This window comes from Schistocerca serialis, chromosome 5 (assembly GCF_023864345.2).
Source record: "Schistocerca serialis cubense isolate TAMUIC-IGC-003099 chromosome 5, iqSchSeri2.2, whole genome shotgun sequence".
Lineage (NCBI taxonomy): Eukaryota > Metazoa > Arthropoda > Insecta > Orthoptera > Acrididae > Schistocerca > Schistocerca serialis.
This window is the reverse complement of record NC_064642.1, coordinates 755305804-755332132: the sequence shown is the minus strand read 5'-3', so window position 1 is coordinate 755332132 and position 26329 is coordinate 755305804. Positions and strand designations below refer to the sequence as shown.

Here is a 26329-nt window from a genome sequence, read left to right as displayed (position 1 = left end):
GAAATCCTCAAAGCACAGATGTGGTACAAATTGTAAGTCAAATGCTTTCTGGAAATTGAGAAATACTACATTTACCTGACTGCCCTGATCCATGGCTATCAGAACGTCATGTGAGAAAAGTGTGAATTGAGTTCCACATCATCAATGTTTACGGAACCTACACTGGCCGGTATGGAGGAGGTCATTATGTCTTCCAACTCGTGGGCAGAATCGTTTGTATGATGGATTCACAGTAGACTGTAGTTAAATGAGGGTCTAACTCAGCCACAGATCTGATTCAGAATCTGATACGGATATATTGGGCTTTGAAGCTTTGTTCAATTTTAGTGATTCCAGCTGTTTCTCAACACCATTGACAGTAATATCTACTGTATATCGATCATCTTTGGAGCGGTGTGAGAATTCACCTGAAGCAACAACTCCAAATTTTCATTTGTACAGGAAAATTTGAAACCCAAGTTCAGTGTTTCTGCTATTGTTGCGTTACCCTCCGGTTTCATTCCGTGTCTCATCCATGAGTGTCTGGACACTAACTTTGATACCACTAGCAGCCTTTACATATGATCAGCACTTCTTTGGCTTTCGTGAGAGATCCTTCAATAATATTCTCTAATGGTAATTATTGATGCTTTTATGCACTGCCTTCTAGACAGCCAAATATGTTTCACTCTCCCTCTAATTATTGCCCTATACTTTGTTTTACACCCTCTGTGGTAGTAGTCTCTGTTTCTTTAGAAGTTCCTCTATAGTGATTGTATACCATGGAGGGCCATCCCATCATGAAGTATTCTGAGAGGTATATATCTTTCAAGTGCATGGTCAACTATTCTCCTAAACCTGAGTCACAGTTCTTCTAAGCGCTCTTTTCCAGAAGTAAATGTTTTGAGTGCATTCATAAGCTATGACACTACTGCTTATTGTTTTAGTTTGCTGAAACTCTAATCCCTTCTACTTGTTTTAGTTGCACTTTGTACTTTAGTAATCATTGTTACTACTAATGGCTCGAGGTCACTGATACCAGTTTCTATGTGGATATCCTCAAATAGGTCGGGTCTGTTTGTTGCCATCAGACCCATCACGAGTGAGCTATCAAACAATTTCCTCTAGTTAGTTCTTAAAGAAATCATTTAGTAATATTTTGCAGGATGTCTTGTCACACACCCCAGTAATAAAACTGCAATTTTCCCAACTGACTGTTGGATGATTAAAATCCGTTCCAACAATGACAGTATGATTGGGGGTTTCCTACAACTATCAGTATATGGACCGGCAAGGATTTGAATGCGACTCTTCTAAATATGACTTCACTGTTTTAAAAAACTGAACTCTGAGGACCGCTGAGGCTGATTCTTCATTCTTCCCTTCTTACTCATTTGCAAATCTATTGGAAAATGATATGCTTTTGTTCATATATATTCTAAATCAAATTAGTTGTTGTCTAATAAGCTAATTAATACACGTGAGGCTAGGTGTTGAATAAAGTGAAGGGTGAGCACTACATTAACTACAAGAAGCACAAAAATACATACCTTTCTGAATTTTTTGAAGTTTTCAACTGTGTTATCCTCTTTAACACTGCTAACAGAGGAACATTCATTTTTTCGGATGACCAAATCCTTCAGCAGGATAGTTGTCTTGTTCACACCAATAGTAATGTGGCCATCATCATCATCTTCTTCTTCTTTGACCTTAAAAAAATGAGGAAGTAGAAACATAAACAATTTAGGAGAAAGGTGACCACTTACCAAATATCAGAGGTAATGAGTCATCAACAGGCACATGAACAAGACAAAAAACTTTGCTAGTTTTTGGACAAATCCTTTCTTGAGCTCTCTCTCTCTCTCTCTCTCTCTCTCTCTCTCTCTCTCTCTCTCTCTCTCTCACACACACACACACACACACACACACACACACACACACACACACACACTCTCTCTCTCTCTCTCTCTCTCTCACACACACACACACACACACACACACACACACACACAGCCACTGTCATCTCAAGGCACCCAGAGAGAACAATGGCCGTGTGTGTGTGTGTGTGTGTGTGTGTGTGTGTGTTTTTTTTTCAAAATCTGAACAATAACTCTGTACACTAGCTCGTAATTTCTAACAGCCTTCTTTCATTCAAATGACCTGTCTGCCACTCACCAATTCTTCTATGTGGTGAGTAGCAATTTACCACTTTCTCATTGTTGAAATGAACAACAACAACACATTCAACCAACAAATACATCACCTAGAACAAGGCACATTATTCAGTTTATACGCTCCCTCATACACCGTAATAAAGTGAAACATTAAGATACAAAAACAGTTGTTCTTTCTTTGACTGAAAAATGAAAATAATGCCCTAGCAGTTTCCAATATCTATATCTTCTACATGTTTTGAAAAGTTCAACTTAACCTTTAAAATACATTAATACAAACTATAGAGAAGAACAAATACAAGATTTCAGCATTTTTATGTAAAATCACATTTTAAATGCTTTTATTCTCTCCTTTTCTTGTTTCCCCACAGTTGACGATTCTCTTCCTCACAATGCTGTACTCCAGACATACATTCTCATAAATTTATTCCTCAAAGTAAGACCTATACCTGATAACAGCAGACTCTGCCCTCCTTCCCTGTGCTAGTCTGTACTTATATCCACCTTGCTCCATCTGTAATTTGTTACTTTGCCACCAAGATAGCAGAATTCCTTCACTTCATGTCTTATGTGGCCAAGAGTCATGTGATGAAGAAAAGAAGAGTGGCTGGAAGTGACAGACAATAACCTTCATCTACTAAAGTCCACAACTTGTCCATGGTATATTTCCTGCCAGCCACACAGGGGGGATGAGGTTCTACAACATAACCTGAAGGTTATAAAGATAGTTCTAGGAAAGTATGTTGATTATTGAAAAGCTTATATGGCCTGAAACAGGCACACTGCTGCTGGAATGAGAGATCCACTAATTATGTGATGGAATTAGGATTTAAGAGAAGTACAGCTGATCCTTGCGTCTTTACGAGTCAGAAAATTTCTGACAAGATTTTCTTCAAACTCTTTGTTGATGATTGACTGACTGTGACAAATAATGACTGTGAACTCAAATACTTTAGTGAAGATCTTGAAAGACAATTCAGAGTAAAATCAAAGCCAGCATCATATTTCTTAGACTTGGAAATGATCGAAAAGAAGATGGGCCCATTCAAGTCAGTCAGACTCACTACACCAAGAAAGTTTTTGAGTGCTTTGGCATGAGTGACTGTAGAGCTGTAACAACTCCAATTATCAAGGATGATGCCATAGAAGAGAACCCTATCAACACTGAATATCCTTATCGACAAGCAGTTGGGTCCTTGATGTACCTAATGTGTGGGACAAGACTAGGCATATCATGTGCTGTTGCAGTAGTATCTAGATGTCTTCAAAATCTAACAGAGCATGTGTAATAACTTCAAGTTGAACAAATATATTTCAAGGAAGACGCAATACATGAAAGTCACAGATCAAGTAAACAGAGTAAGATGTGTGTACACTTTAACAGTCAAATCATAACTGAGTCCAAGTCTAGCGGCCGCTGGCTGGCTGGCCGCTTAGGTGGCGTTGCTGCTGCATGGCTGGCAGACAGCGCCACATGTAGAGGACGCGCGTAGCTGCGCGGCGGCACTTTGAAAGATTGGCGAGTCACAACACTTTTCCCCCCTTTGAATTTTTTGCACAGGTCTTGATGGAGGTGGCCTGTAGATTGCTAACATCCATAGATGTTGTTTGACTGGCCGTAAAGTCTCGAGGAGGAGGCTTCCTGTATGGACGGAAGTGTCCCCGATGATAACGGGTCGAGATGACAGGAGACGTGGGGGTCGAATCTGTTGGGGCCCCGTGCACCAATCTGCCCGTTGCGGCAAGTCCGGTTGTTATAACAGGAGACATGGGCGATGTGTCCACGTCCGTAGGAGGAGGGGAGTAGAGTTGCTCCGACAGATGATGGTCATCTGGTTCCTGCATGGGCACGTCTCCTGGTGGTGTCAGTTCTTGTGCTGGCACCGATATGATGGTGAGAGGACTGCGTTGTGAGTAATGAGAGATTCCAGTATCTCGAGCATCAGCTAGAGCCGAAGGTGGTGTAGCAGCATGCGGAACAGGCATTGCCGGCACATGGGGCTGAAGATGGTCCGAATGATGCACTGCAACACCCATGTCCGTCTGGATTTCACACAGGCGTCGGCCACGGTGTCATTAGATGCAGCCAGGACTCCATTTAGGCTGCCTGCCACATCCCCGTACCCATACAAGGTCGTCGGCTGTGAACCGGCCAAGCGAAGGCACCTGCGGCCGTGAGGTGGAAGGCCGCAGGAGATGAAGTGGCGTGCGGGGTTGTCGGCCATGTAAGAGCTCAGCCGGGCTGTGGTCGCCCATGGGGGTGAAACGATAAGAGTCCAGAAATTGGAGAAGTGCATCATCAGCAGAAGAAGTCACGAGTTTCCTCATCTGAGCCTTAAATGTGCAGACCAGTCGTTCAGCCTCACCGTTTGGCTGTGGATGGAATGGAGGGGCCGTGACATGCATGATGCCGTGACGGGCACAAAAATCCGCAAAATTGGAAGAGGCAAATTGGCGACCATTTTCAGTATCAAGAGTAGAGGGAAGGCCTTCGAAAGAGAAAATGCGAGCTAGAGCATTGGTGGTTGCCGCGGTGGTAGGCGATGTGCAACGGACAATGAAAGGAAAGTTAGAGTAGGCGTCAATAACGAAAAGCCAATAAGTACCTAAAAAAGGTCCCACAAATTCAGCATGAATATGCTCCCAGGGCTTCTCAGGCGAAGGCCACGGTGACAAAGATGACTTTGGGGCGGTGGCCTGTGATGCACAAGGGCCGCAGGCAGCGACCAGTGCGATTTCAGAGTCGATGCCGGGCCAGTACCCATGACAGCGCGCCAGAGAATTTGTGCGAGAGACACCCCAGTGCCCTTGGTGAAGGAGGCGCAAGACCGAAGCATGCAAAGACACAGGTACCACAACACACGGCGAAGCATTTTTGGTGGAAAGGAGGATAACACCATCCCTAGCCGTGAGGCGGTAACGCAAAGTGTAGTAGTTGCGCAATGGATCAGAAGTCTTAGCGGACGGACGATCAGGCCAACCCTTCTGAATACAGTGTAAAACCTGGGAGAGGGTAGGGTCAGAACCCGTAGCAGCCGCCAGCCGGTCCCCAGTGATGGGGAACCCGTCCACAACCCGTTGCTCGGCAACATCCAGGTGGAAATACAAAAGTTCGTCCCTATCGAATGCTAGATCAGGACCCATGGGAAGGTTAGACAGTGCATCAGCATTCACATGTTGAGCTGTCGGCCGGAAATGAATCTCATAATTGAAATGAGACAAATAAAGAGCCCAACGCTGGAGGCGGTGTGCCGCCTTGTCGGGAAGTGACGTTGATGGATAAAACAAGGAAACAAGTGGTTTGTGATCCGTAACAAGATGAAATTTGGATCCATAGAGAAAAACACCAAACTTATGAAGAGCATAAATAATGGCCAAAGCTTCTTTTTCAATTTGAGAATACTTTTGTTGGGCATCTGTGAGCATTTTGGAGGCGTCCGTGGCAAGAACAAGATGTTGGCCTGGTCGATAAGTAGCCAGGCACGGGGCCTGTTTCAGCATAGTCTCCAATTTTTGGAAAGCCACATCGCATGACACGGACCAGTGAAAAGGCACGTTTTTATGCAACAGGTGATGCAACGGCTGAGCCACCGAAGCAACAGATGGTAAAAACTTGTGATAGTATGCTATTTTCCCCAAGAAGGCCTCAGTTCCTTAACAGATGTAGGGTGAGGAAGGGCATCGATCGCAGCAACAGTTTGCTGAAGCGGACAAATACCATCCCGAGAGAGTTGAAACCCCAAGTACGTGATAGATGCCTGAAAAAATTTTGATTTCTGAAGATTACACTTAAGACCGGCAGTCTGTAAGACATGAAAAAGCTTGCAGAGATCTTGAAGATGTTCGTCAGTGGTGGAGCCAGTGACAACAATGTTGTCATGGTAATTTATACACCCAGGGACAGTGAGCAATAATTGTTCCAAGAATTGCTGAAAGAGAGCAGGGGTGCTGGCAACCCCGAATGGCAATCGCTGGTATTGATAGAGGCCTAAAGGCGTATTATGGACCAGAAACTGCCGGGAAGCAGCGTCGAGAGGAAGTTGATGATAAGCTTCTGACAGGTCAAGTTTAGAAAAATACTGGCCTCCAGCAAGTTTAGTGAACAATTCTTCAGGTCGAGGCATAGGGTAAGTGTCAATAAGGCATTGAGGATTTACAGTGGCTTTGAAGTCGCCACAGAGACGACTATCACCATTTGGCTTAGCAACGACAACGACAGGAGAGGACCACTCACTGGAAGTGACAGGAAGCAAGACCTCTGAAGCAGTGAGACGATCTAGCTCCCGTTTGACCTGATCACGAAGGGCCACAGGAATGGGCCGAGCCCGAAAAAACTTTGGCCGAGCAATGGGTTTGAGCGTGATATGAACTTCAAAGTGGTTTGCACGGCCTAACCCAGGAGAAAAAAGGGAAGAAAATGTCGTCGACAAGGAATCCAATTGAGCATAAGGAATAGCATCAGAGACGATACTGACAGAGTCATCTATGGAGAACCCAAAAACGCGAAAGGCATTGAAACCAAAAAGATTCTCCGCATTACTATGGTCAACCACAAATATGGGAACAGTTCGAACAACAGATTTGTAAGATACCTCAGCATCAAATTGTCCCAAGAGAGAAATCTTCTGTTTGTTGTAAGTCCGTAATTGCCTAGTGACACGGGGCAGGATTGGAGAACCCAACTGAAGATATGTCTGAGAATTGATGATAGTGGCAGCAGAACCAGTATCCACCTGCATGCCAACATCTCGACCAAGTATTTGGACAGTGAGGAATAACTTCCCTGAAAGGGTAGAAGTACAATTGACAGACAACACAGAATCAGAATCAGCGTCATGTTCATGAACATCAAGTATGTGGTCAGATTTGCAAACGGATGACACATGAACCTTTTTTTCGCATTTGTGACACACGGCCCAACGTTGTGGACAATCTTCTCGTGAATGTTTCGTAAAACACCGCAGACATGAAGGAAGTTGCCGTGGGTTTTGCTGCAGTTTCTTAGACGTTTGTTTACGGTTAGGCCGAGGCTGCACTCTGGAGCATACTGCGGCCACGTCAGCCAGCGGGGACACACCACACACTTCGTCAACATCGCACAGATGTTGTATTTCCCCGACGTTGCCCCATGCCTCTATTTGCGCTCGAGCGGCGCGAGAAGTTTCAAAAGACTGAGCGATGGATAAGACTTCATCTAGAGTCAGATTTGCCAACTGACAGGCATGTTGCCTAACTTCTTTGTCGGGCGCCGATCGGATAATAGCATCCCGTACCATGGAATCGGCGTAGGATTCTTTGTGAACTGCAGTAACAAATTGACAATGTCTACTGAGGCCATGAAGTTCAGCAGCCCAAGCGTGATAGGATTGATTCGGTTGTTTTTGACAACGATAAAAGGCAACACGAGAGGCTACCACATGCGTTTGCTTTTGAAAATAGACGGACAGAAGTGAGCACATTTCAGCAAAGGACAAAGATGCAAGATCTTTCGAAGGAGCCAATTGCGGCAAAAACCAATACATTTGAGGTGAAATCTATGAAAGGAACAGAGACTTACATGTTTGTTCGTCCACGACATGAAATGCCAAGAAGTGCTGTCGAAGACGTTTTTCGTAATCAGACCAGTCTTCCGCCGTCTCATCGTAAGGAGGAAAAGTAGGTAGAGACAACGACGACAGACACCCCGCATTTGATGCCACGACGAAATCACGAATCGCATTTGTGAGAAGCGTTTGCTGTTCTATGAGACCTTGCAATAGTTGCTCTAAAGTAGCCATGGAAACATGTGGGTCAACGATGGAAAAGAAAAATCACTACCTTGTCGCCAATTGTAATAACTTCAAGTTGAACAAATATATTTCAAGGAAGACGCAATACATGAAAGTCACAGATCAAGTAAACAGAGTAAGACGTGTGTACACTTTAACAGACAAATCATAACTGAGTCCAAGTCTAGCGGCTGCTGGCTGGCTGGCCGCTTAGGTGATGCTGCTGCTGCATGGCTGGGAGATAGCGCTGCATGTAGAGGACGCGCGTTACTGCATGGCGGCACTTTGAACGATCGGTGAGTCACAACAGCATGTAATAAGAGTAAAAAGAATTTTTTGCTGTTTGAGAGGCATGTATGACTACGGACTTATTTACAAAAATGGTGAAGACAAAGGCATTCTCTTGAATGTTATAGTGACGCTGATCAAAGAGGTGATTTAGGGACTGGACGATCTACCTTAGGTGTTCTCTGCCTGTACTTTGGTGCACCTGTTATTTGGATGAGTCAGTGACAAACTTAAGTTGCAATCTCTAATACAGAAGCTGAAGTTGTAACGGCTGGTGAAGCAGCATGAGACATGGTTTGGATGAACGGACTTTTAACTGAACTTTGCCAGCTAAAGGATTCGAAACCTTTCCTACGAATGCACAATGAAACTGCTGTTCGACTAGCACAGAATCCTGAATTTCACCAATGGACAAAACATATTTGTCTCAGATACTTCTTTGTTCAAGAATTAGTTACAGCTGATGAAATTAACATTTCGAGAGTAGATACAGAATACCAGCTTGCGGATTTATTAACAAAACCATTATTTGCTACCCAACTAAGACAGTTGTGCAAAAATATAAGGGAATGTAAGATATTAAATAAGGAAGCATGTTAAAGTTTTGCATTGTAAACAGTCTTACTTAATAACTTCACTGAGATTTAAATACATCTGTCTTAGCAGGCAAATTTTTTTGTGTTCTTTGTCACAATGGAAATTTATTATCATTGTTAAGTTATATTCTGTAGACTTCTAATAAACCAGCATTTTCTTTTTTTGTTCTATGAGAAACTTGTATCATTCCCAAATAATCAAACAAGTTCTGCCTGCTAGTAATTTGAGTGATATTAGAAATCTGGAACAATATTACCTTATTCTTTCTACTTAGTGAAAACAAGAATAAGATCATCCTGGTCAGTTTCAGTCACACATGAACTAAGTGAGTAGTGGACTAAAATTTTATTTCAGTTTTATAATGGAGAGACTTATTATCTGTAAAAGGCAGGCTAAATGAACTTTTTTGAATAGTGCTAGTCCAGCTACAAGTAACATGACTGAAAAGCATCGTTCTCCTCGGCATTAATGCTACACATCATAAACAAAATACTGAATACTTGCAATATTATTCCAATGTAACCATTTTTTGGTACAAATGTACCTATGTGTGTTTTGTCTGAAAGCTGAAAACTGTATTCATGGTAGTATTCTAACTTGGATGTGTTTTTCGTATGGTCCTATTAATAAAAAGTATAACTGAGGCTGAAACATTTATTCAATCCATCAGTACCTCGGTGTGTGCAGCAAGAGTTTGAAAACCACATTGAGACTGACCAGCAGAATCAACTAACAAAGACCTGAGATCGAATCAGTTCAGCACTAGACTCCATGATCTGACAGTCTTGAGACGTTACTGCATAGTCACCTCAAAGGATTAACAGTTTTCTTGTTGGGAAGGGACATTAAACTTGGAGTTATATGGTATGCATTATAATTAACGGCAGGAACTGACATGGCTGGAAGTACAAAAACAGAAGCAAAAACAGTCCAGTAAACATGGGTTCACAAACAAGTCCTATGAAATAGCGTGAGACACAGCTGCTTTCCAGTATTTACCTTACAGAAGCAAAATATTCAGTACTGTTGACAGACATAATGCAATATCTGAGCAAAAGTTTCTGGAACACCTCATGTAATGTGGCTCTGACTACCAGATGTCATGAGAGGCAGACCCACCAGTACAAAAGGAGGTGTGTGTGTGTGGGGGGGGGGGGGATTTTGTTGTCAGTAGAGAAGGAATAGCTAACACTCTCAAATCCAAGACTGTACCAAGCAGTACTGAATGTAGGCTTGAGGGCAAAGAGTAGAGTGGGCTTTACCATTGTCAACAGTAAGTTTCATGAGAGAATGGAACGAGTTTGTTTCCAAACAAGACACACATCTTATACCATTGACATTTGGACTGCTGTGCTGTAGTTTCCGTGCAATACTGGTACAAAGGTAACTGGGGTGAGATACCAAACAAAACACAATAATTCTGTAATGAGCCACAAAAAACCACGGTCCTATGTGCCGGGATGTTCAGAGAGTGCCCTGAGCATCCTTTGAAGGTCTGTCAAGGAGGTTTTGGTTCATCCTATACATCGTGACCACAACTCTTGCATAAAGGAAATTGCTTCCAAAAAACTCATTCAATCAATTCATCAGTATTGGTTATCAGTATGGGACCCTTATCAGGGAGGAATAGTATAGGAGTTAGAGACGAGCCTACGAAAACTAATGCAAGTCATCATGCGTGCATTCCCACACACATCACATGAAATGATCATGATGGGAACAATCAAAGCTCATGTGGAGGCTTCCCAACATCATTCTCATGCATCACTAACAACTTGAGCAGGAAAGGGGCAAAATATAATATTAGGAAATGTATGCTCTGCCACTCACTGTAAGGTGGCTTGCTCATGGCGTAGACAGGTTTTGAAGTAATTGGAAGTTACCAGGCATGTAGATTACTTGTAAAATGGAACGGATTGGTCAGGAGAGCTCAATGAATTTTAATGTTGACTGGTCGCTGAACGTCACTTGAGTAACAAATTCATCAAGACAGATATTCCAAGACCAGTCAGAGCTCTTGTACTGATGGAGAGGGACCATTGAACACTGCAGAGAATGGTTGCAAAACCTGCATGAAATCAGCAGAAGGATTCACTTGCGAGTTCACAAGTGCCACTAGCACAATGACTGCATCACAAGGAGTTCAAGAGAATGATGTAGAATGGTCGAGCAGTTCCTTGTAAGCAATACATTTCTGTAGTCCAAGAGCAATGCCACAGGACAGCACATGAATTGAAATGAATGATTTGGAAAGATAACTCATGCTATACCCAGCAGCAATCTGGCGGAAGGGTTTGGGTTTGGTGAATGACTGGAGAACATCACTTGCCATGATGTGTAGTGCCAACAATGAAGTATGGAGGATGTGGTGTTATGGTACGGAGGTGTGTTTCATGAATAGTCCTACTACTGTAGTCCTATTATTGCGCTTAAGAAAATGCTAAATGCAGGAGGATCTGAACACATTTTACAGCATTGTGGGCTGTGTACTGTAGAAGAACTCTTCAAAATGGTGATTATATCAGTGTGACAATGCACCCTCTCATAAAGCAGCATCTGTGGGCCAATGGTTGTTGGACAATAACATTTCTGAAATGGACTGGCCTGCCCAGAGTCCCAACCTAAACCCAATGGACCACCTTTCTGATGGGCTAGAACTTCAACTTCACTCCAGACCACACTGTCCACCTCCTCTCATTTCAGCTCTTGTGGAATAATGGTCTGCCATTCCTCCACAGACATTCAGATACCTCACTGAAAGTGCCCTCCACAGAATTCAAGCCATCACCATCATAAAGGCAAAGTGTGCACACCCCATATTAATATCCGGTATTATGCGTCAGGATATTTTTGATTAGATAATGTGTACGCACACTCACTTGGTCTCCTCTTACCCTGAAAACAGGTGCCTTCCTCTCATCTCAGTGACCTGTTCTTCATTTTTAACTTCCCATCCTAGCCCTCTGTGCTTCTTGAGGAAGGAAATAGGGATTCCAAAACTAGGAAAGCGTGTGCATACTTTTAAGTGTGTTTACTGGCAGTGATTAATATTTTTTAATATTTTGTTTCCTGAAGATAAATAATGGCCAGCACGTCTCTCTCACAAAGTTTTTCAATTTTCTTGGTTGAATTTTTCATATGAAATATTGTCTTAGTTTTCACAAAAGTATTTGAATTCTAAACTTTTTGAAAAGGCCTCAACTAACTGGACTTGAATTGCACCCAAGGGCACTGATTGTGGAATGTAGTGCATAAATAATAGGGTACTGGCACATTTTGCAACTGAAGAAAGATGACACCCAATGCACCAATATAGACCACAATGGATAGATCGAGCAGGATCTGCACCTCGGTCCTGCAATCACCTGACCTGAATCGTTCAGAATTTTCTATCCAGGGTCATCTCAAAAGTGAAGTGTACAGCATTCCATAAGATACAGTCAAAGAAATGGAGCAGAAAATTGTACAGTCATGTGAAGATTTACAAGGTGATCTGGAGCACTTGAAGAATTGGTATCTGACTGGAGAGATGTATGCATTATTGTATGCAAATGTGAAGGTGACACATGGGACACCTTCTTCAACAGGTACAAGTGCATAGTAAATTGTAATATGTTTGTAAAATGTAATGTGCTGAAGATGTATTGCATTTCTTGCTAAGGTATGACATGGGTGGAGTCTGAGCCCAATCAGATGATGGCTTAACAAAAAGATTGCATTTTAAATACATTTGCACTATCTAGAACAATATTTCATACTGTACTCAATGGTAGCTTGTAACCACATACTTGCAGTTACCTTGCAAGTTGCTCATTTGTGGGATCATGCTTACTTGAATGCTTTTGCTTCTATTCTTGTATATTTTCACACATGTCAGTTTTTGCTGTTAGTTGTGATACAGCCTGTACTTAAATATTTACTTATCTAGACAGTGGTTTTTCCTTTCTACATGAATGGAGTTAATAAAACTCATTTGTGACTGGTAGTTTTTGTGTCTCATTAATGTTTCTCAAGTTTGTCAGATAATAGTTTAAACATTAAAGTGTGTAGCACCTGTTAGTGTTCAAATTGGTGAAATAAATTATTATATGTAACATTTATATTCAAAATTAATTTAATGAATGTGGATTTCTTAATATCAGCTGTATCAGGCATAGATTCACAACCTAACAAAAAAAAGTGAAAATGTAATGCAGCCAGTTTTAAGGAATTCACATTCAGGGAATTAATTTAAAATTATTTAATACAGCTGTGGATCATCAACAGTGTCTGTTCTTTCAGACAAGTATGTAAGTATTACCTTCAGATGTTATACGAAAATCAAATAATACATTTAAGAAATATGAATACATATTGCTGAACAGGGTCCCTGCATTTCACAAGTGTTATGGTCCCTGCGTGATATAAACCCACCCTGCAAGTACGCAACTGCTCAGTAATTGGTCATACAATCACAATGGAGGAGGGCATGTTTATGATCTTTCTAGGGAGTTGAAGTAGTAGAAAAGAGCATTAATGATCAATATAAAATTATTTCAAATGATAATTAGTTCCCAGTGCTGATAACTTACTTGGGATAGCATGTGGTTAGCAGCAGATACCTATGATTCATGTGGAACACAGCTGCAGAGGGGAATGATGTCATCAATGAAAAGTTAATTCTTAGATTGGGGAAAGAAGTTCGTGAACCTTAAGTCTTACTGCAACACAATAATGGGTGAATTTAGAATAAGAATGAAGCTGAAAAATGTTTCTTATACAGGAAATTTCAGATTTGATATCAGATGTGTACTACTCAAACTCATGAGGACAATGTACACACCCTAAATATTTCTAGGGAAAGAAAAGGAGAGAAAATTGTAAGCACAAAATAGAATTAGAGGCGAGATTGACAATATTCTGTCAAATACCAAAGAAACTGTAATGGCTGTGATGATCTTAAACCACTTTGAAATCTCATGTGACATCAGGCTGCTGAGATGTGGAGCAAAACTAAATGCAACTGTTGTTTTACTGATGCAAGGAATTCAAGTATACGTAAGGAATCATCTTGATCATCATATCAAACTGCTGTTTCCTGCATATAATGCACAAGCATTCATCAGCTCTTCCTAGATCTTTTTTCTGTCTCAGAGTTCTTCTCTCCACTTCCGTTTTCACCGTTTCCAGCTAAGATTATCTACATCTCCTCCTTAATCTTTTTTTCCTTTCACTACAACCTAAATTTGTGTTTTTGCTGTTCTAATGTTCTTCATTCTCATAAAACCATCGTATCACTAGGCTTTACAGCAATCTACTGCATCAACAACGTAGTTTAATGGCAGCTTCTTCCTTATTTTTCTCATATTTTGTACTGATTTTCCCTGGATTTTGGTTCATGGTACTGATGAATTTCATTCCTGGTGGAATTTTACTTTTTTCTACCACATAAAATGATGTAGGGCTTCATGTGACGGCCAAAATAGCCCAAACTGTCCTGTGGGACAATGCATACAAATCCTGAATGTTTGTCAGTAAGGCTTAGTGGCTGAATAATATCTTTACCCAGGGATTGCGGAGGTCAAGAAGTACTCATTATTTCATCTTCATGTTCATTCAAGCAATGATAGACCTTTTACAATGGAGAGAATGCAGTAATTATCATGTCAAAAAATTCAAACCCTTACTGTACCATTGAATGAAGATAATTATCCAAAATGCTTTGAAAAATCTCATTAATTACCACTGAAAACTGCAATATGATTTCTTAAACTATTAGAGAAACTCCACATGTTTCACTGTTGAAAGAAGGCAGTCTTCACAATTGGTTTACCTTGGTGTTATCCATAGATAAATACATCCTTCATATGTACAATTATTGGACTGCATAATATGTTTCTGTTCACCCATGGTTCAGTCTTTGTACTGCTGAAGTCTCTTTCTGGCATTTTGTTTCTAAGGTGTTTGATAATAGCTTTTCTATATTTTTTCCCTTCATTTATAACTGACACTGTCTTCTTTAGACATACATTAATTTCAGTATTCACTTTTATGGCAGTTGTTTTCTTACTAAAGACAGAAGTTCTCTTCAATGCCCTGTAGTCTATGCAAGAAAGTTTAGTTTTTTTTCTACTACTGAATTTAGTAGACAAAATTTTCCCCACACTATGTGTGCTGTCATGACATCGAGTACAGCAGTTCAATACACAAATGGTAAATTAATGACTATTGTTGCAGATGCAACAACTAAACAGCATTGGATAATTTTCCCTCATTGATGGCCTCTAAGGGCCAACATAACTCTATAATCTAGATCAAAACACCACAATTGTCACAGATGTAACAAGGGCTCAGGAAAGGGAAAACAAAATACAATCTCAGGATCCATGGAATGAATGTCAGGAAAAGGACATTTTTTGTCAGAACGTGGCTATTATCTGTTACTAAACAGCTAAAACAGTCATCCAGTTCAAGTTGCAGGTTGCCAATCTGACAGCTTTCAGGGGCAACAAAAATTTGATTTTCAATATTTCAAATTTAAAACACTGTCATAATATTATGTTAAATGTTTAACAGGCAATGTAACTTACAGCATGAAATTACCATGATCATATTCATCCTGTATTTGAAAATGAGAGCACTTAGTGACTTTCAACAAACTATACCATTTTAAACTTTGTCTAAGCTTTTCCTCACAAAATACTGAAAGGAAAACAATATATTGCTTACTAAATGTTCGTTGTTTCTGGAGTAAAATGACATTATCAAGCATGATGTTTTAATTTATTATTTATTTACTACCAAATTTTTTTGCTACCTATTTCGCAGACTGTATCCACATGTATCTCCGAAGGTATGTGTTCATTCGTCTATGGGTTAATATCTACATCTACATCTAAATGGATACTCTGCAAATCACATTCAAGTGCCTGGCAGAGGGCTCATCAAACCACCTTCACAATTCTCTATTATTCCAATCTCATATAGCGTGCGCAAAGAATGAACACCTATATCTTTCTGTACGAACTTTGATTTCCCTTATTTTATCTTGGTGATTGTTCCTCCCTATGTAGGTCGCTGTCAACAAAATATTTTTGCATTCGGAGGAGAAAGTTCGTGATTGGAATTTCATGAGAAGTTTCCATTGCAATGAAAAACACCTTTTTTTTAATGATTTCCAGCCCAAATGCTGTATAATTTCTGTGACAGTCTCTCCCATATTTCGCGATAATACAAAACGTGCTGCCTTTCTTTGAACTTTTTCGATATACTCCATCAGTCCTTTCTGGTAAGGATCCCACATCATGCAGCAGTATTCTGAAAGAGGACAGGCAAGCGTAGTTAGGCAGTCTCCTTAGTAGGTCTGTTACATTTTCTAAGTGTCCTGCCAATAAAACGCAGTCTTTGGTTAGCCTTCCCCACAACATTTTCTATGTGTTCCTTCCAATTTAAGTTGTTCGTAATTGTAATACCTTGGTATTTAGGTGAATTTACGGCTTTTAGATTAGACTGATTTATCGTGTAGCCGAAGTTTAACGAGTTCCTTTTAGCACTCATGTGGATGACCTCATACTTTTCGTTATTTAGGGTCAACTGCCACTTTTCGCACCATTCAGATATCTTTTCTAAATCGTTTTGATCTTCTGATGACTTTATTAGTCAATAAATGACAGTGTCATCTGCAAACAACCGAAGATAGCTGCTCAGGTTGTCTCCAAAATCGTTTATATAGATAAGGAACAGCAAAGGGCCTATAACACTACCTTGGGGAATGCCAGAAATCACTTCTGTTTTACTCAATGACTTTCCGTCAATTACTACGAACTGTGACCTCTCTGACAGGAAATCACAAGTCCAGTCACATAACTGAGGTGAATTCCATAAACAAGCAATTTCACTATGAGCCGCTTGTGTTGTACAGTTTCAAAAGCCTTCCGGAAATCCAGAAATACGGAATCGATCTTAAATCCCTTGCAATAGCACTCAAAACTTCATGTGAATAAAGAGCTAGTTGTGTTTCACAGGAACGATGTTTTCTAAACCCGTGTTGACTATGTGTCAATAGACCACTTTCTTTGAGGTAATTCATAATTTTCGAACACAATATATGTTCTAAAATCCTGCTGCATATTGATGTTAACGATATGGACCTGTGATTTAGTGGATTACTCCTACTACCTTTCTTGAATACTGGTGTGACCTGTACAACTTTCCAGTCTTTGGGTACGGATCTTTCATTGAGCAAATGGTTGTATATGATTGTTAAGTATGGAGCTAATGCATCAGCATACTCCGAAAGGAACCTAATTGGTATACAGTCTGGACCAGAAGACTTGCTTTTATTAAGTGATTTAAGTTGCTTCACTACTCCGAGGATAGTTACTTCTACCTTACTCAAGTTGGCAGCTGTTATTGATTCAAATTCTGGAATATTTACTTTGTCTTCTTTTGTGAAGCCATTTCGGAAGACTGTGTTTAGTAACTCTGCTTTGGCAGCACTGTCTACGACAGTATCTCCATTGCCATCACACAGAGAAGGCATCGATTGTTTCTTGCCGCTAACATAATTCACATAATCCAAAACTAGTAAAACCAACATAACCAGGGCTTTGGACGTTCAACCATAAAGGTTTTACCTGCTTAACATCAAATGTTTAACACATTAACTCATTTATAAAGTAATTAGGCATCTGAATCAGTTTTATACGTGGGAGTTTGATTGTTTAAATTAGTCTAATCCCTGTATATATTCATTATTGTTATCTTGCATCTCCCAATATTTTGTTGTTTAGAAGGAATGTTGTCAACTATCTGAAAATACATAATGTTTCCTTGAGATCTATTGAGTATTTCCTAGTATTTTTTGTCTTACTATATACATCTACGTTGAAAGTAATTCCTACTAGTCCTCATCTACTTTCTCTTAGCTATTATTTTTTGAAGTTTCTTCCAAATCTGAGGCCTCTCCTGTATTACTTATTCTGGTTCTTGGTATATATCATCATCTTCTGCAAATACAGAAGCATTTATGGATTATATTAATTGGCCCATAACTACAATGAATATGTGGGGAGAAAGGCACCTCCTTGCTACTTTTCTTTCCTTTGAAATACTCTGAAGTGCCATTTCTTGCAGGGACATAGCTGTAGGATCTGTGATACAGCATCTTTACTTAGTTGACCAGGGGTTTTAGCAAATATAATTTCTCTGTGCATTTACCAACCATTTTCCTTGGACACTATTACGTCTTTCCTATGTACAGCAAATACCACTGTGTTTGGTGCGAATAGTGCCCTCCGCCACACACCAATTGGTGGCTAGCGGAGTATATATGTAGATGTAAGGATTCTTCCACATGTTCTCATTATGTTCGAACATTACAGCAAACACAATGTCAATAGTGTTTTGATCTCACCCAATATGGTGCTGCTCTTCTTCTAGTTGTGGTTAACTTATTTTTGTTAACTTTATCTTCCCAGTAATCACTCAGGTATGTGAAAATAGTGTGACTTGTTGACAAAAATATGAAATTACAAGGGGCCCATACGTCACACTTCTGAAGAAAGACCTGGAAAGGTTTTCATCAGTAATTTGAGATCTAGTTCAGATTTAAAATGACAGAGAATACTCTGTGTAGCCAGATCATACCTTACATTCCATTCATCTTGAACACATTTACACTCAATTTGCCAAAGCATGATGTCCCATCTTCAACCCTCTGCATTTCTCTGCTTAGTGCTTGACAAGATAGGTGCTAATGTTTTTATATTTTGGATCCCCTCAGCATTCAATTTCATTGCTGTTCTTGACCATTTAGTGGCATACTAAATAGCTTTTCATTTCCTCCCTTACTTAATCTGTCCTCACCAGCCTTCTATAATCTTATCACAGTGGTAACAATTCCCTGTCCTTTATTACTTTGCACGGCAGTTTTTAAATTTTTTCATATTATTTACAAGTCATCCCACAGACTGCTAGCAAACTTATCCCAAACTTGCCTTTCCGGAGGTGGGAAACCAGGAGATTGGATAATTTTTTGAGGTGGAGGGTGGCATGCTGTTCTAATTTGTGGTTGGCCTGTAGGAGGATGCTTTGAACAGCCGGTGTGGATGCGGGAGAGGAAAGATTGAGGCAACTCACTCACCCTTCACAACCTTTCCAGCAAACCTCAACCTCCTCTCATTGCACACAAACCCAGTCTCCCCCATCAACTCAATCTCCCACTTCCAGCTCCACTCCCTCTAAAACCTCAAAATGCCAATCAACGCAATCTGGAACCACAACACCCCAATTCAGTAGTTAACCTTTCCTCCAAACCTCTCTCCCAATCCGAAACCTCTGTCCTATCCAAAGGCCTCACCTTCAGCCCCACTCCCAGATTCAACCAAACAGCCCTCGTCAAAGATTTACTGTCCTACACTCGTACTCTCTGCTGGAAATATCACTTTGCCACGAAGAAAAATGATCCTAATCCTACTCCTAATGATCCAACTCCCCAAGACACTATCCAAATTGAACCCTGCCTGGAACAGTTCCGTCCTCCGTCACAGCGGGACCCACCTCCTCTTCCTCAAAATCACCCTCTCCAAACCTTCCACGAATTTCTGACTTCCAGCCTTGCTTCTCAATCCTTCTTAAAAAACCTTAATCCTACTCCCAACATCACCACTGCTGAAGCCCAAGCTATCCGTGATCTGAAGGCTGACCGATCCATCGTCATTCTTCCGGAGGACAAGGGTTCCACGACTGTGGTACTTGATCGTCGGGAGTATGTGGCTGAGGGACTGCGTCAGCTTGCAGACAACACCACATACAAAGTTTGCCAAGGTAATCCCATTCCTGATGTCCAGGCAGAGCTTCAAGGAATCCTCAGAACCTTAGGCCCCCTACAAAACCTTTTACCTGACTCCATCAACCTCCTGACCCCACCGACACCCCGCACCCCTACCTTCTACCTTCTTCCTAAAATTCACAAACCCAATCATCCCGGCCGCCCCATTGTAGCTGGTTACCAAGCCCCCACAGAACGTATCTCTGCCTACGTAGATCAACACCTTCAACCCATTACATGCAGTCTCCCATCCTTCATCAAAGACACCAACCACTTTCTCGAACGCCTGGAATCCTTACCCAATCTATTACCACCGGAAACCATCCTTGTAACCATTGATGCCACTTCCTTATACACAAATATTCCGCATGTCCAGGGCCTCGCTGCGATGGAGCACTTCCTTTCATGCCAATCACCTGCCACCCTACCTAAAACCTCTTTCCTCATTACCTTAGCCAGCTTCATCCTGACCCACAACTTCTTCACTTTTGAAGGCCAGACATACCAACAATTAAAGGGAACAGCCATGGGTACCAGGATGGCCCCCTTGTACGCCAACCTATTCATGGGTCGCTTAGAGCAAGCCTTCTTGGTTACCCAGGCCTGCCAACCCAAAGTTTGGTGCAGATTTATTGATGACATCTTCATGATCTGGACTCACAGTGAAGAAGATCTCCAGAATTTCCTCTCCAATCTCAACTCCTTTGGTTCCATCAGATTCACCTGGTCCTACTCCAAATCCCATGCCACTTTCCTTGACGTTGACCTCCATCTGTCCAATGGCCAGCTTCACACTTCCGTCCACATCAAACCCACCAACAAGCAACAGTACCTCCATTATGACAGCTGCCACCCATTCAACATCAAACGGTCCCTTCCCTACAGCCTAGGTCTTCGTGGCAAACGAATCTGCTCCAGTCTGGAATCCCTGAACCATTACACCAACAACCTGAAAACAGCTTTCACATCCCGCAACTACCCTCACGACATAGTACAGAAGCAAATAACCAGAGCCACTTCCTCTTCCCCTCAAACCCAGAACCTCCCACAGAATAACCACAAAAGTGCCCCACTTGTGAAAGGATACTTTCCGGGACTGGGCCAGACTCTGAATGTGGCTCTCCAGCAGGGATACGACTTCCTCAAATCCTGCCCTGAAATGAGATCCATCCTTCATGAAATCCTCCCCACTCCACCAAGAGTGTCTTTCCGCCGTCCACTTAACCTTCGTAACCTCTTAGTTCATCCCTATGAAATCCCCAAACCACCTTCCTTACCCTCTGGCTCCTACCCTTGTAACCGCCCCCGGTGTAAAACCTGTCCAATGCACCCTCCCACCACCACCTACTCCAGTCCTGTAACCCGGAAGCTGTACACAATCAAAGGCAGAGCCACGTGTGAAAGGACCCACGTGATTTACCAACTGACCTGCCTACACTGTGATGCATTCTATGTGGGAATGACCAGCAACAAACTGTCCAGTCGCATGAATGTACACAGGCAGACAGTGTTTGTTGGTAATGAGGATCACCCTGTGGCTAAACATGCCTTGGTGCACGGCCAGCACATCTTGGCACAGTGTTACACCGTCCGGGTTATCTGGATACTTCCCACTAACACCAACCTGTCAGAACTCCGGAGATGGGAACTTGCCCTTCAGTATATCCTCTCTTCTCGTTATCCGCCAGGCCTCAACCTCCGCTAATTTCAAGTTGCCGCCACTCATACCTCACCTGTCTTTCAACAACATCATTGCCTCTGCACTTCCGCCTCAACTGATATCTCTGCCCAAACTCTCTGCGTTTACAAATGTCTGCTTGTGTCTGTGTAGGTGTGGATGGATGTGTGTGTGTGTGTGTGTGTGTGTGTGTGTGTGTGTGTGTGTGTGTGTGTGTGTGTGTGCGTGCAAGTGTATACCTGTCCTTTTTTCCCCCTAGGGTAAGTCTTTCCGCTCCCGGGATTGGAATGACTCCTTACCCTCTCCCTTAAAACCCATATCCTTTCGTCTTTCCCTCTCCTTCCCTCTTTCCTGACGAAGCAACCATTGGTTGCGAAAGCTAGAATTTTGAGTGTATGTATGTGTTTGTTTGTGTTGCTATCGACCTGCCAACGCTTTTGTATGGTAAGTCACATCATCTTTGTTTTTAAATATATTTTTCCCATGTGGAATGTTTCCCTCTATTATATTCTTTTCATAATATTGATATATATAAGAGAAAATGGAAACTCCAAAGAGCTTTTTATACCTGTAATCAACAGACAATGATTGCTGGGTGGGCATTCACTTGGGAATTTTTTAAAATCTGTAGCTTCCTTGTTTTTTGTTATATAGTTGATATCCAAAAAGTGAGCTATTTTATGGTTAGGCCTTTACAATGACATGTTTTGCTTATGGAGAAGATTTTATTGACATTAGCCAGCCAACTATACAGCATTTAAGTGATCCATAATAATTGTGTTAGCAACACAGTCTTTAAAGGCAAAGCACAAGGTGAGATTGGATGTCTTTCAACAGAACAGTTATGGTACAATCAGAAACTGAGATATATCAAGATCATTTCTGGGGATGTTTATTAAAGGAAAGAATATTAAAGGAAAGAATATAGTAACAAGGGACTACAGTTTTAATTTAAGCAAAATTTGGGATCCAGCACTCACTTTCTAAAAATGTTTCACACTTCACCTGTCAAAGTCAAGAAACAGTGTGGTGATGCACATTTCATAGAACAGCAGCATGGGTGGAAAAACAAAAGTACATCTAAGGGGATAGCACATGATGTGATCTGAATGCAGCTATGTATACAGGAGGATCTGATATTAATAATAACTAACAATTTGGTTCATCCATGCCAGTCACTAAAATTATCAACTTGGCTGGAAACAGGTAAATATTTCATTTATCAATCAAAATAAAAAATACATAGAAATGAAATACAAAGTAATTTAGGAAAAAATGTAGATTGTTATAAATGCAAATAAATCTTGAGGTCAAGCTCTAAGAAAGTTATACAAGATCATAATTCCATATATAATATTTCTCTTGATGTAACCAATCAAGAGATTGCTTTACGGTAAATGTGAGTAAGAGCATATTTGCAATCAATACATTGAGAAAATACTAGAAAGATATTATTACAATAAAGACTTCAACGGTAGTGAAGGCGGAGAGAACGAATCTCGGTACGGTGGAACTAGCGGAAGAGGCACATAATACAATAAATCCACCTTGCGTCTGACTTGTAACAAGCGGCACTGTGGTCGGCGTCTGTTCACCAGAGGTGCGGCCGTAATACAAATTCTGGAACTAACCACTCCAGTCTTAACCACTGAGCTTTTCTGAGCTCAACCCTTTGATTCTAAGTACTATTATGGAGCGTTTTAGTAATTACAAAATTACCCCAGGTGGTAACAAATCCTCCGCCATCAGTGGCGCAACTAGTCTATCGGATTCTGGGGAGACTAGGCTGAAACGCTATATCCCAAACCAGAGGAAATCGAAGTCTTTTGACTGACTCATGCCCAAGGTCGAAACATTTTTTGGAACTATCAATATTAACTCTCTCTTGACACCAGGAAAACTCTATAAATTAGGAGACACACTAAAAGAACAAAATATCAAAATTTTAGCCCTGCAAGAAACAAGGTTGCCTGATGAGAATACCATGGATTTTGGAAACTACTGATTGTTTAAAAATAAAACAGACAAAAGAATTCTTAAAAACACTCCGCATCTGGGTGTTGCATTCGCAATTTCGCAAGACATTCTTGGCTCCGTAATCGAAGTAAATCCAGTAAACAACAGACTAATGACAATTTCCATGAAATGTGCAAATAAAATGTACTGTTTAATTAACGCACACATGCCTATCAACCAGGAGAATAAAACAAATCCAGAAAAAGTAAATAAGTCATGGGAAGTGTTAGAGAATACAGTCTCCAAAATTCCTCAAAATTATGTAAAGATTTTAATGGGTGATTTTAATGCACAGTTAGGGAAAGAGAGAAAATTTAGAAAAACGGTCGGCGAATTCCCTGCACATAAATGGACCAATCAAAATGGAAAGAGGCTGGTAGAATTTTGCAGAAATTTCAATCTCAAAATTATGTCAAGTCATTTTAAGAAAAAACCTTCAAAACAAAAGACATGGCGATCACCTAACAAGGACATAGGTGAATTCCAAATTGACCATATTGCAATCTCGTATCCATGTCACAAAGAAATTTTAAATGTTCAAGTTCGTAAAGGCGCCAATATTGACTCAGACCATTACTTAACCCATGTGAAACTAAAGCTAAAACCCCAAAATTTCAACAAAAGGACACCATTAATCCCCAAATTTGACACCAGTAAAATCCAACCCTCATTATTAGCAGACGAATTTGACAAAACAAGTGCACAAAATTGGGAACAACTCAAACACAAGATTATCAAAACAGCTCAAGATCAAATTCCTTTACGAAAACACAAGAAACATGCTTGGTGGAATGAAAACTGTGATCATGCAATCAAAGCCAGACAAGAGACATTTAAAGCATGGAATAGCAACAAGACAGAAGACACATATGATACATTCCTGACAACTAGAAAAGACACTTCAAAACTAATTAGACAAACAAAAAGACAATATGAGAATAGTCAACTCTTAGAAATTGAAGAAGATTTTCAGAAATACAATACCAGAAATTTTTATAAAACTTTTAAAACCAAAATAAAGGGGTACCAACCCCAGAATCTTTGCTTCAAGAAGGAAAATGGACAGTTGGCTCTTAACAAACAAGAAAATTGCAAAGAACTTTCTAAATATTTTAAGAATCTTCTAAATTGCCCCGAGCCCACAGAAAGATTTCCACCAAAAATTCCCCAACAATGCAATCCAGTTTCACTTGCACCAAATGAAGAGGAAATCGTTAAAGAAATTCATAGGTTGAAAAACAACAAAGCATCTGGTGAAGATGGAATTGTTGCAGAACTTTTAAAGGCAGCTGGTCCAAAAACCGTTAAAGAAATTACTTCAATCATGCAAAACATTTGGCAAACTGAAAAAATTCCTGATGAATGGAAAACCGCCTTGATTCACCCACTTCATAAGAAGGGAGACAAAACTGATGTTAATAATTACAGAGGAATTTCTCTTCTTCCAGTCACATACAAAATCCTCTCTCAATGTCTTCTGAACCGAGCACAACAACAACTTGAATGGAAAATTGGCGAATATCAAGCAGGTTTCAGGCCAAATAGATCTTGCCCAGAACAGATTTTAGTCCTCAAACTAATTCTCAGACATCAAAAAATTTACAATAAAAAACTAGTTTGTACCTTTGTAGATTTTAGAAAGGCTTATGACTCAATGGATCGTGAATCTCTTTTCCAAATTGTGAAAGAACAAGGCCTGGATCCTAAAACCACGGCAATTATCAGAGACATGCTAACTGGTACAAAATCAAAAGTAAAGTTCAGAGGAGAAATTTCAGAATCCTTTGAAATAAAAACAGGCGTGAGGCAAGGTGATGGACTCTCTCCGTTGCTATTTAACTGCGTTCTAGAAAAAGTAATACAAGAGTGGCGCGAACGAAAATTGGAGTTCAAAATTGACCAACCAGTGAAATTAGGACGAACAAATATTCGAATAGACTGTTTGGCCTTTGCAGACGACTTGGTTATTCTAACGCAGGACATCCAAATTGCTCAGAAACAAATAGAAATTCTTAAAGAAACAGCAGAAAGAGTAGGTCTCCAAATCTCATTTGAAAAAACACAGTATATGACTAGCAACAAACTGGCACCCAAACTTTTGGAAACTAAGTATGGAAAAATCAAAAGAGTTTCGCAATTCAAATATTTAGGTGAAACAATCTCAGAGACTGGTCTAGAAAAAATTGGAAATGAAATTCGTTGTCAAAAGATGGAGACAGCTTTTAGACTTACAAAAGACATCTACAACAAAAAATGTCTCTCGAGGTACTCTAAATTGAGACATTACAACACGGTCATAAAACCAGAGTGCCTTTATGGGGCTGAAGCGCTAATTTTAAACAGAAAAAAGGACATTCAAGAAATACAAAAAAGAGAAAGAAAAGTAATCAGAAAAATTCTAGGTCCAAAATATACTGAAGAAGGAACATACAGGCTAAGAGCAAATAGTGAAATTCAACAATACACCAGCATATATTCGGATATGAAAAAACGCAGATTAAAATTTTATGGGCATATTAAAAGAATGGATGCTACCAGACTAACTAAACAAGTAGTGGAATTCTATGAAAATCGAAGTAAAGCTAAATTTGAGACAATAAAATGGATTGCTTCTATAAAAGAGGACATGAAAGAGGCAGATATAAAACAAGATGAAATTCAAGACAGAAAATTATTTAGGCAAAAAATTCATGACTGGGTAGTTGGTCAAGCTGAAAAACCAAAGAAAACTGGAACCACATGGTCTGATGAAAGGAAAAGAGCTCATTCCGAGAGAATGAAAACAATTTGGGCAGAGAGAAAGTCTAAAAGAAAATAACTGAATGCCCCGTGATTGTACTTCGCGTGGTCCAGTAGGGCCCAAACGTGAATAATAATAATAATAAAGACTTCACAGAAATGTAGTATGGAACAAACTGAGGTGATTTAAATAGGCTCGTGGTGCTGCAGAAAAAAGATGTCCAAATCTTCTGAGAGCCTAAATCTGGAAAGTGTCATCGAGATTAGTTTTTCAAATCCA

At 40.5% G+C, this 26329-nt stretch overlaps 1 protein-coding gene across 1 annotated transcript in view; it reads right to left on the bottom strand.

Moving 5' to 3' along the window:
• Nucleotides 1–26329, bottom strand: part of LOC126481225 (nibrin) — a 157948-nt gene that overhangs the window by 8383 nt on the left and 123236 nt on the right. The window contains exon 9 of the mRNA XM_050104831.1: nt 1530–1688. Within this exon, the coding sequence (XP_049960788.1) occupies nt 1530–1688 (159 nt within the window). The remainder of the gene's footprint in view (nt 1–1529; nt 1689–26329) is intronic.